Source organism: Nematolebias whitei, chromosome 8 (assembly GCF_014905685.2).
Source record: "Nematolebias whitei isolate Nwh7 chromosome 8, NemWhi1, whole genome shotgun sequence".
Taxonomy (NCBI): domain Eukaryota; kingdom Metazoa; phylum Chordata; class Actinopteri; order Cyprinodontiformes; family Rivulidae; genus Nematolebias; species Nematolebias whitei.
In genome coordinates this window covers 5,432,001-5,447,714 of record NC_056505.1, presented here as the reverse complement: position 1 = coordinate 5,447,714, position 15,714 = coordinate 5,432,001, and the positions used below count along the sequence as shown (strand labels likewise).

Sequence of the window (15,714 nt, the reverse complement as noted above, 5' to 3'; positions counted from 1 at the left end):
TATATATATATGAATTAATTAATACCAGTAAATAAAAAATTATAGTTAAAAAAACAGACTTGACTGGAAACAAGTCCTTGTTGCCAGTGTTGTGAGATAGGTCGGTTAGCTTCGGTTAGCTTCGGAGCTCCACTACACGTTATAATATCTGGACTAGTTCAAGTACCTGATATTATACTTAATTTAAACGGATTCTCTCTTTTTCGAGCTACTTGACAGATATGTGACAGAGATACTGTGTGGGAGATGGTTTAATCAGTGACGTGAGACGTTAAGTTTCTTTGACCCATCAAAATGAATGTGGTCATTTATTAACAGAATCAAAATTTAACATCAAACATTGTACACATGATTATTCTGATTGAACGCAATAACACATTTTAATTAATGAGCTTTACAATGAGAACCATACGGCCATGGTATCTCACCTGCAGCTAATTACAACAGACATTTATGAAAATATCTGGATGATTTACTGGCAAGGTAGAAGAGTTTTAAAGATGGGAAATGAAGGAGTTTAAATGGAGAGAAAATGGATGAGGGAAAAGTGGGTTGATAACGAACGGCACCCTCCATCCGAACCCAGCTCCACCTCGGTACACTTAGGTAGTGAGGGACTCGTTACCTTGTAGAAGATGTCTCCACTGGTACGGAGTTCCATTTAACGCTACCTTTCCAGCGTCTCCGTAGGAACAGCTGCGAATCGTCCGAAGTAGTGACGGTACTTCGTTCAACACCACGCTCACCTCTCAGGTGGACTCACATGAGCTGTGAGCCCGTCAGAGGTTCCACTCAGATGTGGAAGATTCCATAATCCTCCGAGACTCGGAAGAACTTCGGGTCATGTCTGGAACTTCTTGTTCTCTCCAGCAACTTTTCTGTTCGGTTCTGCTCTCCGAACTGAACTGGTTGGAACTAGGAAGTGTCGACATTTAAAGAGTTCTGTTTCCGGTTCATTTGGGAAGTCCTGATTGGCTGAAAGAGCCAATCAGGGGTGTGGTTTTAGTGACGTAAGAGGTCACTAGAAGTCAGAAAAACAGTGAGATGTTTTGGAACAGACAGGAAAATGTTTTTGAAACAGACAGAGAAATGTTTAGGCGAGATGGGAGGAAACAGGTGCCAGCTTCTCTATTTACGTCTGAGAGGATTTAAAAACATGACAGTTCGTTCCAATAAACTTGTTTGCGTTTGTCTCCGACATTTGACCGACATCACAACTTGCTCATTTCAGACAGAAGATCAAGAAAATGAATAATTACTCTGTAACAGACATTAACTAGATTTCTACTTTGAATGAGGATTAAAAATCATTAATACTGTTTCACAGTTGATTTAAAATGAGTAGTTCACTTCAACATTTAAAATGGTTTGAACTAAACACACTTTTGATTATCAAGATATTGTAAAATAGTAATGATAATAAAAAAGAGAGTGTTCTTTCAATTGATCAGTGCAGGATACAATTAGAAAGTCTCTGGATGAGCTTAATTTGTATTTCTGGATACAAATCAATGAAATAACAGTTCTTGTCCCAGGAAGGCCCTCAGGGCCAGATTTTGACCTGAGGCTTGGTTCACTACACCAGAAAGACCCGACTGCAGCAGCTTGGTGGACTAGCTGGTTCAGTAAAATAAATAAGGGAACGGAGCACATGCTAAGATTGTGCACTAGTAAAGTTAAAGAAATAAAACTTTTTTTTTAAATCTTTATGTCCCAAACGATTACTTCAGATTTAACCTAAATCAAAACGCATCATCACTAACTACTGGATCTGGAGGCTCCAGAGACTGGATGGTCTTCTAAAACTTTGTACTGGGAAAAACAAAAAAAAAAAATCTGTCAAAAAAAATAATAATAATTGACATCCTATAGGGGAAAAATGTCTGGGTTTTTTTTTATTTATTAATTATTTAATTTATTGTTTTTGTTTTCAAATATTGCCGTAAAATATGAATTCTCAATTTAAAAAACTGGATTTGTTTATATTTGTATTACTGTGGACAGAAATATTAATAAATGGTATTTTTAAGCAGTGGTATAAGGTTGATTTTTACCTCCAGGAACTGGACCTTCTGAGGGTTAATGTTTTGTTTTTCTAGTTTTGTACTAAGGCTCAAAACTGAATTTTAATATCTTGTAAACCAGTTTTATTGACGTACACAAGTTTTTGACAAACTTAAGGAATAACAGAAAGCCATTTTGTTGTGTCAGTATGAGTCACAATTAGTTGCATAAACTTAAAACATGAAATACAACCAATAAAATAGAGTTTTATGCATTTTTTATTTTTTAATCTATATTTAACCTCAAAACTAAGAAAAAAACATTTTAAATGGAGCGTTTTTAGGATGTTTTACATGAAAATCACTCCAGTTTTCATGGTACCTGATGAAACCTGATGATTTGTTTCTGTTGCGTTCAGGCGACACCTCCAGCACCGTGTCCGCTCTCTGCTACACTGTGGCCAAGTCGGCTCGGGGCAGCAGCCTCCGCGGCCTGGAGTCCGGCTCCGACTACAAGAGTCGCGGCATGACCGCGGACAACCGCGTTGTCTTTGGGCCCGGCGTCAGCATGTCCACCTGCGACGTTAAACTCATCGACGACAGCGAGTACGAGCTGTCCGAGGAGTTCGAGCTGGTGCTGTCAGACGCCTCGGACAACGCCCGCGTGGGAGACGTGACGGTAGCCAAGGTGGTCATCGACGGCCCCAACGACGCGTCAGTGGTCACGCTTGGAAATGCCACCTTTACTTTCAGTGAAGATGCTGGTACGATCCTGGATTCCTGCTCTAATTTTCAATTAGTGTTACTGTTTGAAGACAAACTGTTGCAAAGCGGTGAATGTCGTGATTCTGAGTATTTTTTACTAATTTAAGTTTAAAAACTTTGATTGTTTCCATATTTCTTCTGATTTTACACTCTGTACATACTCACTCTCTAGGCACAATTGAAATACCCATTTTGCGTCGAGGCAGCGATCTCTCCTCTGTGACCTCGGTGTGGTGTGCCACCAGACCTTCAGACCCCCCCTCAGCCAGCCCAGGAGTCGACTACATCCCCAGCTCCAAGAAGGTGGAGTTTAAACCTGGAAAAACTGAAGAGGTACGAACACAGATCCTTTTTAATGTTACTGAAGTCACTTGATCCTGCTCCTCTGGGCTGATGATTCGCTGCTTCAACCCACTAGAACCAGAACTGAACTAGAACAAGAAAGAGCTAATAATGGTTGTCAAATGACTTTTTTGACATTTTGCCGCTCATTAAATTCCAAACTGGTATGTAAAACACTCTGTTTTCCAGACGTGCAGTTTGACCATCGTAGATGACATACAGAACCCGACCATCGAAGGATCCGAGTCCTTTGTCATCTTCCTCAGTTCTCCTCAGGGTGCCGTCCTACAGGAACCCTATGAAGCCAACATAGTCATCACCGACACCTTCCAGGACAGTGCGTACCCAAAACTGAAGTAAATTCAGTTCATGACAAAAGTTCAAATCATAATCATCTTGTGTGTAGTTTCCATGGTCCAGGGGTAGTTTCTAGAAGAAAACTAACAAAAAAAATACATTTCCATGATTGTTAGCAGTAACTGAGTGTATATATATGAAGAGTAGGCCTGTCACGATAACTAATTTTGCTGGGCAATTAATTGTGTCAGAATTATTGCGATAAACGATAATATTGTTTGAAATGTGACAATAATTAGTTATTATTGTCAAATTTAAGAAGAAATGTTGGTTAATTTTTGTGTGTAGTACCATTTTCAACCACCGGATGGCAGTATAAGACTGTTTGAACCGAAGGATGGATAGTGAGAGAGTGAGCAGCGTGCCTCTTTAAGAAAAATGGGAGGGAGGGCCCTTGACGTGACATGGGCTGTCTCTCTTTGGTTCTCAAAATGGCGGACGCTCGGTGTGGTTTGAGCTCTTTAGCATAGCATTTTTCACACAAAGCTTTTAATAAATAATCAGTAAACAAGTTCTCAGCTTCTTTTTGCAGGGAAAAACACTTTTTACACGAAGGCACGGGTTTCAACCGTGAATTTTGGAGCTTCAACAGAACGGAGGTTTATTCCCTGAGGTCAGCTTGTTAGCTTAGCTCCTAGCTTAATTTCTCAGCTTAGCTGCTTTTTATTATCCAAAAACGTGATTTTGGATCGTTAAAATGGATTTTAAAGAGAAAAAAGAAAGGATGGGGACAGTGAAGAGCACCGGAGTCGAGCCTTTTGTCATCCAGTGTCTTCAGAAAGAGAGAGACACGAAGAAACGATAAAGCCGATAAATTAAAATGAGATTGATCATTTTCATTTATCGTGCAATTAATTAATTTATTGTTTATTGCAACAGGCCTAATGGAGAGTTGAGTGACTAAAGACAGCAACAGAGAAAGGTTGTGTGATCAGATCATCCTATAGCAGCAGAACAAAGGGATTACCGGGGAAACCCAAGCCTAACTATAGGATTTATGAAAAGGAAAAGTCTTCAGCCTCGTCTTAAAAGTAAACGGAGCGTCAGCCTCGCAGACAGAAGCTGGAAGTTGGTTCCACAAGACAGGAACCTGATAACTGAAAGCTCTGTATTCCATTCTAGAAACTCTGGAAACCACAAGTAAACCTGCAGTTTGAGAGAGGCTGGCTGGGAGGGAATGTAGGAAACGTCGTACTAGTTTGGATAACGCTGTTAATTTGATTAATCAGACAGCTGAGCAAAACAATAACACACATCAGCTTCTATTGATACATAGAACATACCTATATAAAACAAATGCTAAAGTCTACCATTAAAATGGAGAATCAGCTCTTTGACAGCCATCTTCATCTGTCTTCATCAGTTCCCACCATGCAGTTTGAGAAGAATTCCTACACCGTGAAGGAACGAGACAGTGTCCTTCACATCTCCGTCATCAGGACCGGTGACCTTTCCTTCAAGTCGTCGGTGCGGTGCTTCACTCGAACCATGTCTGCTATGGTGATGGACGACTTCGAGGAGAGGAGGAACACAGATGAGTCACGCATCACTTTCCTTAAAGGAGAGAAGGTGAAACTTTGACCCAAAGCTTGACAAAATTAAATATTTGCAGTTTTGCTCTTTGAGTTGACCCATCAGAAAATTCTGATTTGCCTGTTTGTTGGTTTCCCAGGTGAAAAACTGTACAGTTCATGTCAACGACGACTCTGTTTTTGAGCCTGAGGAGGAGTTCCAGGTGCATCTTGGTACGCCACTCGGTGACCACTGGAGCGGCGCCATGATCGGAGCTAGTGACATCGTCACTATCACCATCACCAATGATGAAGACGGTAAGCAGAGCTGTATGACAAACAGATGTAGATGTAAGTTTGATTGCACAGCTTTTGTATTAGTTTTAATACCATAATAATAAATACTTGGATTGTTATATTGCCTTTCAAGAAATTCTAGGATGCTTTACAAAAGGTAAGAATTTAAAGCAAAATGGAGAGTCTAAAGCCTCGTTGAAGAGGTGAGCTTGAGGTTTGTCTTTATAAATAAATTGGTATGGTATGGTAATTGGTATGGTCTTAAAGTCTGTCCTCGGAGCTATGCTGGTTGGTAGTTGGGACAGAAAGTCATTTGCTGAGGGTTGGAGTTCCCCAGACTGTGTGTTCAGGTGGTGAAGAACTCACAGGTACAGATGGGTCAAAGCACTGAGGAGGATCTTGTTGGTTATACAGGATATGACAGGAGTTCTGGGAGGGATATGTTCTTAAGACCTACATCCCAGTTGCAGTAATCTAGCCTGGTTAAACAAAGGCATGGGTCTAAGTCTTGACTACATTGTTGGTTAGAAATGGCTGGATTCCTGTAATGTTCTTCTTGTGGTGGTGGGGGGGGGGACTGCTTTGGTGACATTCTTGATGTGAGCCTGGAATGAAAGTATGGCCTCTCGAGGAACACCCAGGTTTCAAAGGTCTCGAGACAGTGAGATGGGGCAGCCATCAGTATCAGTATTCCAGTATTGCAGTTTCCTGGAGTAAGACCTTAGTCCACAATCAGAAGTTCTGCTTTGTTACGGTTGAGCTTTATTAAGTTTAACAACATCCAAGTTTAGATTTCTTTCATATTCTTGGAAAGTGATTGAGCTGAGTGGAAGGTTTGGTTCTAAAATACAGTTGTGTATCATCGGCATAGAAGCTGAGGCATAAACTATGGTGACTGATGATCTGATAAGGGGAAGTATTTAAATAGCATTTTAAAAGAGGTCCAAGAACCAAACCTTGAGGCATATTGTGCATAACTGGAGCAGAGGAGGAGCAGGAGCTTCCCATGATGACAAACGGTGTTGGGTTGGTTTAGTTGGTTGTTTATAAAATATTTACAGCTGATTGTTGTAAATACAATTAGTAACATTGTGCTAATCTCTAATCTTCTGTTGCTCCAGCTCCTACAATCGCGTTTGAGCAGGCGTCCTATCAGGTCAGAGAGCCTCCCGGTCCAGATGGTGTAGAGGCACTGAACATCAAGGTGGTCCGCCAGGGAGACCTGGATCGAACGTCCAAGATTCGCTGCAGTACCCGGGACGGATCGGCCCAGTCTGGAGTTGACTACAATCCCAAGAGTCGAGTCCTCAAGTTCACCCCTGGTCAGTGCAGAGCAGCTTTTATATGAAAAAATATATTTTTTATGACTCAGGAGAGCCGTACGGAAACTTGACAGCAAGTAATTATTTTTATTATATTTCAAAGGAATGGACCACATCCTGTTCAAAGTGGAGATTTTATCCAACGAGGACAGGGAATGGCATGAATCCTTCTCTGTGGTTCTCGGTCCTGACGACCCAGTGGAGGCGGTGCTCGGGGAGATCACCATGGCAACAGTGACCATTCTGGACCAGGAGGCTGCAGGCAGTCTCATCCTCCCCTCCACACCAATTGTAAGGAGACATGACAACAAATAAAGAGGCTCCATGTTTTCAGCGTTGTGGTGCTTTAAAAAACTTCTTGTTGCTGTGTCTTATCTTCACCAAACATCCTGCCCCTTCAGGTGGTCTCCCTGGCCGACTATGACCATGTCCAGGAAGTGACTAAAGAGGGTAGTAAGAAATCTCCCTCCCCAGGCTACCCTCTGGTGTGCGTCACCCCCTGTGACCCCCACTACCCCAAGTACTCAGTGATGAAGGAGCACTGCGAGGAGGCTGGAATCAACCAGACCCAGGTTCATTTCTCCTGGGAGGTGGCGGCGCCCACCGACTCCAACGGTGCCCGGTCCCCGTTTGAGACCGTGACGGACACCACCCCGTACACCAGCGTCAACCATATGGTGAGATGATCCAGTTTACTTTGTTGGCACCGGTTCTTACACACAGCTGCTTGAGTGAGGTTTAATTTTTACTCTGCGTGTGTCCCAGAAAGACTTCCATCAAAGAGGGGGGGACATTGGTGTGAGGTTACGATAGTGACTCTATGGATCAATCGATCTTTGCTTCCTAAATATCAGAACAGCTGATTCGTGGTCCGATTTTAATGGCTGTAATGTGCTTTTATTTTGTTAGGTAGCAAATTTAGGGTGGTATTAAATTCTTACCCTAGTAGTTCCAAAACTGGCAGTGGGAGGCACATTGAATGCTTTGCCACTTGATGAATGTGGTCAGAAAGTGCAAGAACAACAGACTCGCGGACTGAAAACTAAATAACGTCTCCGGTGTCCCTGTCCTCTGTCCCTCTCAGGTACTGGACAGCGTTTATTTCAGCCGTCGGTTCCACGTTCGCTGTGTGGCTCAGGCTCGGGACAAAGCCGGTCACCTTGGGACGCCGCTGAGGAGCAACATCGTAACCATCGGCACTGAGGGCTCCATTTGCCACACGCCTGTTACCACGGGAACCGCCAGAGGCTTCCAGGCCCAGTCCTTTGTTGCCACGCTGAGATACTTGGACGTCAAGCACAAAGAACACCCCAACCGGTGGGTGGTTACAGAAGAACAGTTGCTGGATCACATTTTGAGAGGGTTTTTTTTTTTTTGTTAATATCTATTCCACTTGTGTCTAGCATCCATATCTCAGTGCAGATTCCTCATCAGGACGGTATGCTCCCTTTGGTGTCCACCATGCCGCTGCACAACCTGCACTTCCTGCTGTCAGAGTCCATCTACAGGCAGCAGCACGTCTGCTCTAACCTGGTCACCATCAAGGAGCTGCAGGGCCTCTCCGGTCAGTTATTTCATTAAGAGATTTACTTTCTGTTACTTTTAAGCTGATGTACAATAATCCATCCATCCATCATCTTTACCCACTTCTTCCTTTTCGGGTCGTGTGGTTCAACAATCCACCAGAAATAATCTAACCGGCCACTGTTGTGGTTAGACAGTACAAACAAAATTTTTAGGGCTTTTTGAGGCAGAGCTGAAGCACAGCAGAGAGGGATGTAGAGGAAAATGCATACTGAATCTATTCAAATCCACCAGTGTTGTATTTAAGTCCATCAACTTTAAATGTTTCCAAATGTGACACTTTCATTTTCAGATGCCGGCTTCCTGGACGACGTGGCCTACGACAGCATCTCTCTCGGACCAGGTTACGACCGCCCATACCAGTTCAACTCCAATGTCCGCGAGACTAAAAGCATCCAGTTCTACAAACACCTGAACCTGAAAAGCTGCATCTGGACCTTTGACGCCTTCTACGACATGACTGAGCTCATTGACGTCTGCGGGGGCTCCGTCACTGCAGATTTTCAGGTGTGTGAGTCAGTCCTGTACTTTATAACCATTTGAGAAACAGTAGAATTAAAGCATGTTGTTGTTTTTTAGGTTCGGGACTCTGCTCAGTCCTTCCTGACGGTGCAGGTCCCTCTCTATGTGTCCTACATCTACGTGACTGCTCCGAGAGGCTGGGCGTCTCTGGAGCATCACACCGAGATGGAGTTCTCGTTCTTCTACGATACGGTGCTCTGGAGAACAGGTCAGGACAAAAACACAAACCTGAGCAGCTTGATGAGCACATCAAAGAACCGTTTCTACATTTATTTGTTTTCTGTAGATACTCTTCATTCAAAACAAACAAACGATCAAAAAACAAATACTTTTTTGTGAATACTTGAAGTCAACGGTGAGCGCTAAACGACTTTGCTAAAATCTGCTGAAACCGCTAAAACAGAATTTTTACAGACAAAAGAAGCAGAACACCATCAAAACAGCAAAAGTCTTGTAAGAAGTCAAATGTAGCAACATCTTTACTAAAAGCTCCAAAATTTAGAAGTAGCAAATTGCTTGCTAAAAGCCAAAAGTAGCAAAACATTCTTTCCAATCAGGAAAGGTTATCTAAAATCTAAAATTAACAAAAGGCTAGGATTATTAGAAGCTAGAAGCTGAAAGTATCGAAATGCTGCCTAACATCTTAAAGTAGCAAAGGCTAGTAAAAGTAACAAAAAGCTAATTCAAAGCTAAAAGGAGCAAAAGGCTAGCCTAATGTATAAAATGTCTTGCTAAAACTAGAGAAATACTACCTAAAAGATAAACATAACAAATAAGTTGATGCAAAAAGTAGTGAAAGGTTAGCTAAGAGTATAAAATGTTTAGCTAGAAGCTAAAATTAGGGAAATGCTTTCTAAAAGTAGCCACGGCTTTTGCTTTTAGCTAGCCAGTTGCTACTCCATGCCAACTAATATTTTATAGTACTAAAGGCTAGCTGTGTTATAGCCAAAGGCTAACTAAATGCTAGAAGTAGTGAAATGCTAGCTAAAAGTAACAAAGGCTTGTTTAAAGCTAAATGTAGTGACATGCTAACTAAAATCTTAAATTAACAAAAGATCATTTTAAATATCTAAACGTTAATTAAAAGTTATAAAAACTTAGCTAAAAATATTGTCTATTTGAAAGCTAGATGTAGCAAAGTCTAACTAATAGTAGTGAAATGCAGACTATAATTTTAAAATAGCAATGGCTCGCTAAAAGTATGAAAGGTCAAGCTAGAAGCTAAAAGTAGTAAAGTTCTTGCTAACTGCTTAAAGCAGCATAAGAAGCTAAATTATTGCATTTTTAAGAGAACATTTTTGAAGCAGTTGGAGATCTCCGTGTCTCTTTGAGTTAAATTTCTTTAAATAAATTAAACCTTTTTAAAAGTATGACGTTTGCAAAAGTCAATATTTGTAGTGCCCATCTCCTGATGAGTTAAACGTTTTGATATATGAAATGGCACAAAGTGTACAAAAAAAAAAAACATGAAAACAACGGCGTGAATGCTGAGTCAGAATTCTTGCCACAACCCGACACGTTTGATGCTCTGAGTTAATCATTTAATCAATTTGATTTAAAATGGGTAAAATTTTAGTAAAGATTCTTCCGATCTTGGCCATTTTTTCAGTCGTAAGTGCTACAGTTGAACGTTTTTCATGATTGAATTTTCATTTAATTCTGTTTCAGAGTATCTAATGTGTCGGCTTTAATAAAATGTCAGTTTGATCCTTTGCGTTTATCTTTATCCGACTCCTGCTGTCTTCTTCTGATGTTTTTACCTCTGCAGGTATCCAGACGGACAGCGTCCTCTCAGCCAGGCTGCAGATCATCAGGATTTTCATCAGAGAGGACGGACGGCTGGTGATCGAGTTTAAAACTCACGCCAAGTTCAGAGGTCAGCTAATAAATCACTGAACTGGACGAGCGTTTGTTCCTCTAACAGGTCCCGTAGGGAGCGGCAGAAAACCGGTCCTAAAATTTACATTTTGCTCCGTCTTCACCTCCAGGTCAGTTTGTTCCTGAACACCACACCCTGCCGGGTCACAAGTCCCGGTTGCTGGCGCCGGACCACCTGGGAGGTGTGGAGTTCAACCTGCAGCTGCTGTGGAGCGCTCAGACCTTCGACTCGCCGTACCAACTGTGGCGGGCCACCAGCTCCTACAGCAGGTCAGCAGATCCACGCAGAACCCTCCTGAACACAACATTTTGTGACACGTATTGAACAGGGAGTTGTTTGGTGGGAAAATATGATTGTGTCTGTTGGATGTACCAGATAAACTGCGTCTAGTCCTTAAAGGAGCCAGAATCTGTCCTTTCGATGTCCATCCTGAGGTTGACAGCGTGCGTTTGGTTATTCTTTGGTGGTAAATATGCGCTCGTCAACAGGAAGGACTACTCTGGAGAGTACACGGTCTTTCTGATCCCCTGCACCGTGCAGCCCACCCAGCCCTGGATGGACCCCGGGGACAAACCTCTGTCCTGCACGGCTCACGCTCCAGAGAGGTACGGGTCACAGCTGCACAGAAGCACAAGACCAAGGAACGCAGAGTTGCAACGAGTCACTGGAGTCCTGATCTGCTCTTTGACAGGTTTCTGGTGCCGATCGCCTTCCAGCAGACCAACAGACCCGTTCCTGTCGTTTACTCCCTGAACACGGAGTTCCAGCTGTGCAACAACGAGAAGGTCTTCCTGCTGGACCCGGCCAGCGCTGATGTCTCCATGGCTGAGATGGACTACAAGGGAGCCTTCTCCATGGGTAGGACGGGAGTATGAGAAGATATTTAAAGAAATAATTTAGTTTCTTTACTGGGTTGAAACCCTTTGGTCTTTTTCTAAATGATAAATTATTCAATCTTCCTTCGATTTAAGTTACATTTTTTAAGTTTAGCCAGCCTAACCTTAAAAGCGTATCAATAGCATGTCGTCGCCCCCTCCAGGCCAGACGCTGTACGGCAGGGTGCTGTGGAGCCCGGAGCAGAACCTGAACGCAGCCTACAGGTTGCAGCTGGAGAAGGTCTACCTGTGCACTGGCAGGGACGGCTACGTTCCTTTCTTCGACCCCACGGGGACGCTGTACAACGAAGGGCTGCAGTACGGCTGCATCCAGCCCAACAAACACCTCAAACATCGCTTCCTGCTGCTGGTAAAGACCAACACAGAAACTTGAGCTGCACTCCTTCATGGATTGTCATTTAGTTCTGTGGTCCGTGTTTTAACAAAAGGTTTTTTTAAACAGATTATTTTATCATCAATCTCACCAACTGATTATGTCCAGTTCCTCTGTTGTCATTTCTGGACACCAATATTGATTTTTGTTTGTTTCCCTAAAAGCTTAAAGTAGTAAAATGTTATCTAAAAGTACTGAAAAACTAGCTTGAAGTAGTGAAACACTAGCTAAAAGTAGTGAAACATTAGGTAAATGTAATGAAACACTAGCTAAAAGTACTGAAACACTAATTAAAAGTACTGAAAAACTAGCTAAAAGTACTGACACACTAGCTAAAAGTGACAAAAACTAGCTGAAAGCAGTGAAACACTAGCTAAAAGTAGCATAGGCTAGCTAATTGCTCCGCTCTAGGTGGCTGCATGTTGGAGCAGCTGTTACTTTCATTCTGAGATTTTGCTTTTGGAAACTTTAATTCCTCTTTTTCTGGATGTAAATCATATTTTTTGGATGATTGTTTCCTCTGGTATCAGATGCTGTGCAGCTGGAAGGATTTTTACTGAAACTTTTCAAGTTTTGGACATTTGTTATGATGTGTAACCATGGCAACAAGGCTGTTTTCTACAACAACAGCAGCTGATTAACATCTCAAAAGCTCAAATAATATCTCAACTATGGCCCCAACTCTCAAATGAGTTGAAAAGGATGTTCTGTGGACGCATTCTCATCTACCTGCCAGCTGTGCTCGAGTGCCTGATCAGTGAGATCCTGGATCTAGCAGGAAACATGGGTCATGACAGCGGAAGGACAGGATCGTCCCTCAGCACCTACAATCGGCTATCCACAGCTATGAGGAGCTCGGCAGACTGCTGGGAGGAGTGGCCATCGCTCTGGGAGGAGTTCTGCCCAGCATTCAAGCGGTCCTACAGTCCAGGGGAACTGAGAGGTCAGCCGAGTCTGGGTGGACGGATCAGACGGCATCTGCAGCCAGTTTCTTAGGATCCACTGTGGGATGGACCTTTACAAGAGATCCTTCCTGTCTACAGCCATCAGCATCTATAACATCTCTTAATGAAATGAGGATAACGAGTTACAACAACAAAATAATTTCCCTCTAGGATTAATAAAGTATTTTTGAATTGAATTGAATTAAAATAGAAAAACTAGCAAAAATTAGTGAAACACTAGCTAAAAGTACCAAAAGGCTAGCCTGAAAACTAAAGTTTTAATGCACTTCTAAAGAGAGGAATCCCCAGATCTAAGTATGAAAAGGTTAGCAATTTTTGCATCATTGTTATTTAGAAGCTATCAAATTATTTATCGTGCATCAGTAGTGTGACAATTTGACTTTAGATCCAATCCAGACGTTTACAAGAATAAAGTTCATGACCTTTGTTAAAACCACTCCTCTGCCCTGTTTGTCACTGGGAGGCCACAGGAGCCTTCAGAGGTCGTTATAAATTAATTAGTCTGTCTTATTTGATAGAATCACGTGTAACTTTTAAAGGAGCTGCTCTGAATCCCAGCGTCACTTCAGATTAAAGCTTCAGCTGCGACTGACAGACTGGACTGAAGGTTCTCTCATACAGACGTGGGACACATTTAAAGATACAGATGTATAAAGATGTTGTTACTTAAGCAGACTAGTTTCAGTCTTTGAATTATTATTTTACTTTTTTTAAACCCCTAGGAATATTGTATTTATATATAATATTTTAAACCACCATATTGTTGTGGTGGTTGTCAATGAAAAGAGGTGATGGTTAAACTCAGGAACCTTAATACCGTCAGGTCGGACGCCATGAGAGAACGTTCTTCAGTTCAGTCTCCTTCTGCCGTTCCACTAAAGCAGAAGTCTGCAATGTGCTGCTCTATAGTTCCTCATCTTTGACTCTTTGTTCCCTCGTCTCCAACTCTTTGGACCCTTGTCTTTGTTTCTTTGTTCCCTCGTCTCAGACTCTTTGTTCCCTCGTCTCCGACTCGTTGGACCCTCGTCTTGGACTGTTTGGACTCTCATCTCTGACTCTTTGGACCCTCGTCTTGGACTCTTTGGACTCTCATCTCTGACTCTTTGGACTCTCATCTCTGACTCTTTGGTCCCTCATCTCTGACTCTTTGGTCCCTCATCTCTGACTCTTTGGTCCCTCAACTGCCGCTCTTTTGTCCCACGACACATTTAGACTCATTACTGATTTATGATCAGAGGTGCATAATTTATTTTTTTAATCAAAAAGTTTGCAGACCCCTGAACTGAACGGTCTCTTGTGCCCCGTCCTGTCCCAGCAGCTCCATCTAGTGACAAGAAAAAGCAACAGAACAGAAACGTCAGAACACAACAAGCGTCATGTTTACAATAAACTAAAGTACAAATACACACTGATCAGCAGGTGGAGGAACAGTTTGGTTCATACCTGATGTTGTGCTTGAAGGTGTTTGTTTCCTCTTTCTTCTTCTTTTATTCTCTACTGTTTACAAACTTTACTTTTCATTTTACCTTATAGAATAAACAAACAAACCCTGGTCTTTTTATATTTCTATATTAACATTTTGAAGTTGTTTGTTTGTTCCAGAACAAAATGTTTAAAAGCAGTTCGAGTCTGAACCCAGTCCAGATGAGAAGTCTTGTGCTCTCAGCTATGATTAGTTTTTATTGTTTCGTGTTGCAGGATCGTAAACAGCCGGATGTTTGCGACGAGTTTTTCCACGATGTTCCCTTCGAGGCGGATTTTGCCTCAGACGTCCCGGAGCTGCAGGCCATGAGGGCCATGCCGGGTGTCGACGGCTTCACGATGAAGGTGGACGCCCTCTACAAGGTGCGAGGAACCACTTCCTGCTCACTGAGGAGCAATCAGCTGAACGTTGCTTCCTGTTGTCTCTTTAAGTCTTTTTACTTTAAATTAAGTACCTTCTTACCTGTTTGTGATTGACAGGTGGAGGCGGGCCATCAGTGGTACTTGCAGGTGATCTATGTGATCAGCCCGGAGTCGCGCTCCGGCCCCAGAATCCAGCGCTCAGCGACGTATCAGCTGAACCGCTCCAGACGCGACCTTGTGGACCGCAGCGGGCGGCTGACGCTCGACGAGTCGCTCATCTACGACAACGAGGGCGACCAGGTGAAGAACGGCACCAACATGAAGTCGCTACACCTGGAGGTCAGCCCCTCCCCTTCCTTCAACGCCCACGTGGGCAGCTCCGTGGGCGGGGGCGTGGCCGCCATCACCCTGCTGGGCCTGGTCCTGCTGGCCTCCTGCCTCCTGTTCCGTCGCTGCAGGCTGTCGGCCTCCAGGAAGAAGAATTCCCCGAAAATCTACGAGGAGTACCCGCTGAACACCAAGGTGGAGGTGTGCCTGGACAAGTGCATGGAGAAGAACTTCAGCAGCAAGCACTGCACGGTGAGGAACGTCAACATCAACCGGAACCAGGAGTCCAACGGCAAGCTGAAGCAGGTCAACCTGGAGGTGAAGCTCCACAACAACCTCTGTGACGGCACCGAGGTCTGAGAAGAGGCAGCACCGACGCGCAAGGAGCAAAATCAAAGAGCAGAATTTTATAAAAGCAAATATTTGTATTTAACGGAACCGGACATTTGTTAATGTATTTTTATACCGCTTTGGATAAAAGGGAAGAGTGACACGCTGGCAACCGGGCTACCTCAGGAACCCACAAACATCTCGGCTGAGTCAATCAGCCGAAACACCCGCATCTGAGCTGTCAAACTTTAAGCTTTTACTTGACACTTGTGAACGTTTCAGCACCGGAGCGGAGTTTTGTAGTTCGACGCTGGTTTTAGCCTCCTGCGTCGAGTCCTTTCACTGCTTCCAGTGTCTCGGCTGCGCGAGCTCCTTCAGTTACCGCTCACTGGTCCT

General features: G+C 43.2%; 1 protein-coding gene across 1 annotated transcript in view; it reads left to right on the top strand.

The window, feature by feature from the left end:
- The window catches only part of fras1 (Fraser extracellular matrix complex subunit 1), a 187,546-nt gene extending 172,040 nt beyond the window's left edge, over positions 1 to 15,506 (top strand). Inside the window, exons 52-70 of the mRNA XM_037680010.1 lie at positions 2,423 to 2,767; positions 2,941 to 3,101; positions 3,300 to 3,447; positions 4,831 to 5,036; positions 5,140 to 5,296; positions 6,397 to 6,597; positions 6,701 to 6,888; positions 6,999 to 7,274; positions 7,682 to 7,914; positions 8,001 to 8,161; positions 8,474 to 8,688; positions 8,761 to 8,911; positions 10,472 to 10,579; positions 10,692 to 10,851; positions 11,071 to 11,187; positions 11,274 to 11,440; positions 11,622 to 11,827; positions 14,515 to 14,661; positions 14,779 to 15,506. Coding sequence (XP_037535938.1) covers positions 2,423 to 2,767; positions 2,941 to 3,101; positions 3,300 to 3,447; positions 4,831 to 5,036; positions 5,140 to 5,296; positions 6,397 to 6,597; positions 6,701 to 6,888; positions 6,999 to 7,274; positions 7,682 to 7,914; positions 8,001 to 8,161; positions 8,474 to 8,688; positions 8,761 to 8,911; positions 10,472 to 10,579; positions 10,692 to 10,851; positions 11,071 to 11,187; positions 11,274 to 11,440; positions 11,622 to 11,827; positions 14,515 to 14,661; positions 14,779 to 15,348 — 3,917 coding nt within the window. The 3' untranslated portion in view covers positions 15,349 to 15,506. The remainder of the gene's footprint in view (positions 1 to 2,422; positions 2,768 to 2,940; positions 3,102 to 3,299; positions 3,448 to 4,830; positions 5,037 to 5,139; positions 5,297 to 6,396; positions 6,598 to 6,700; positions 6,889 to 6,998; positions 7,275 to 7,681; positions 7,915 to 8,000; positions 8,162 to 8,473; positions 8,689 to 8,760; positions 8,912 to 10,471; positions 10,580 to 10,691; positions 10,852 to 11,070; positions 11,188 to 11,273; positions 11,441 to 11,621; positions 11,828 to 14,514; positions 14,662 to 14,778) is intronic.
- The last annotated feature ends 208 nt before the right edge of the window (positions 15,507 to 15,714 follow it).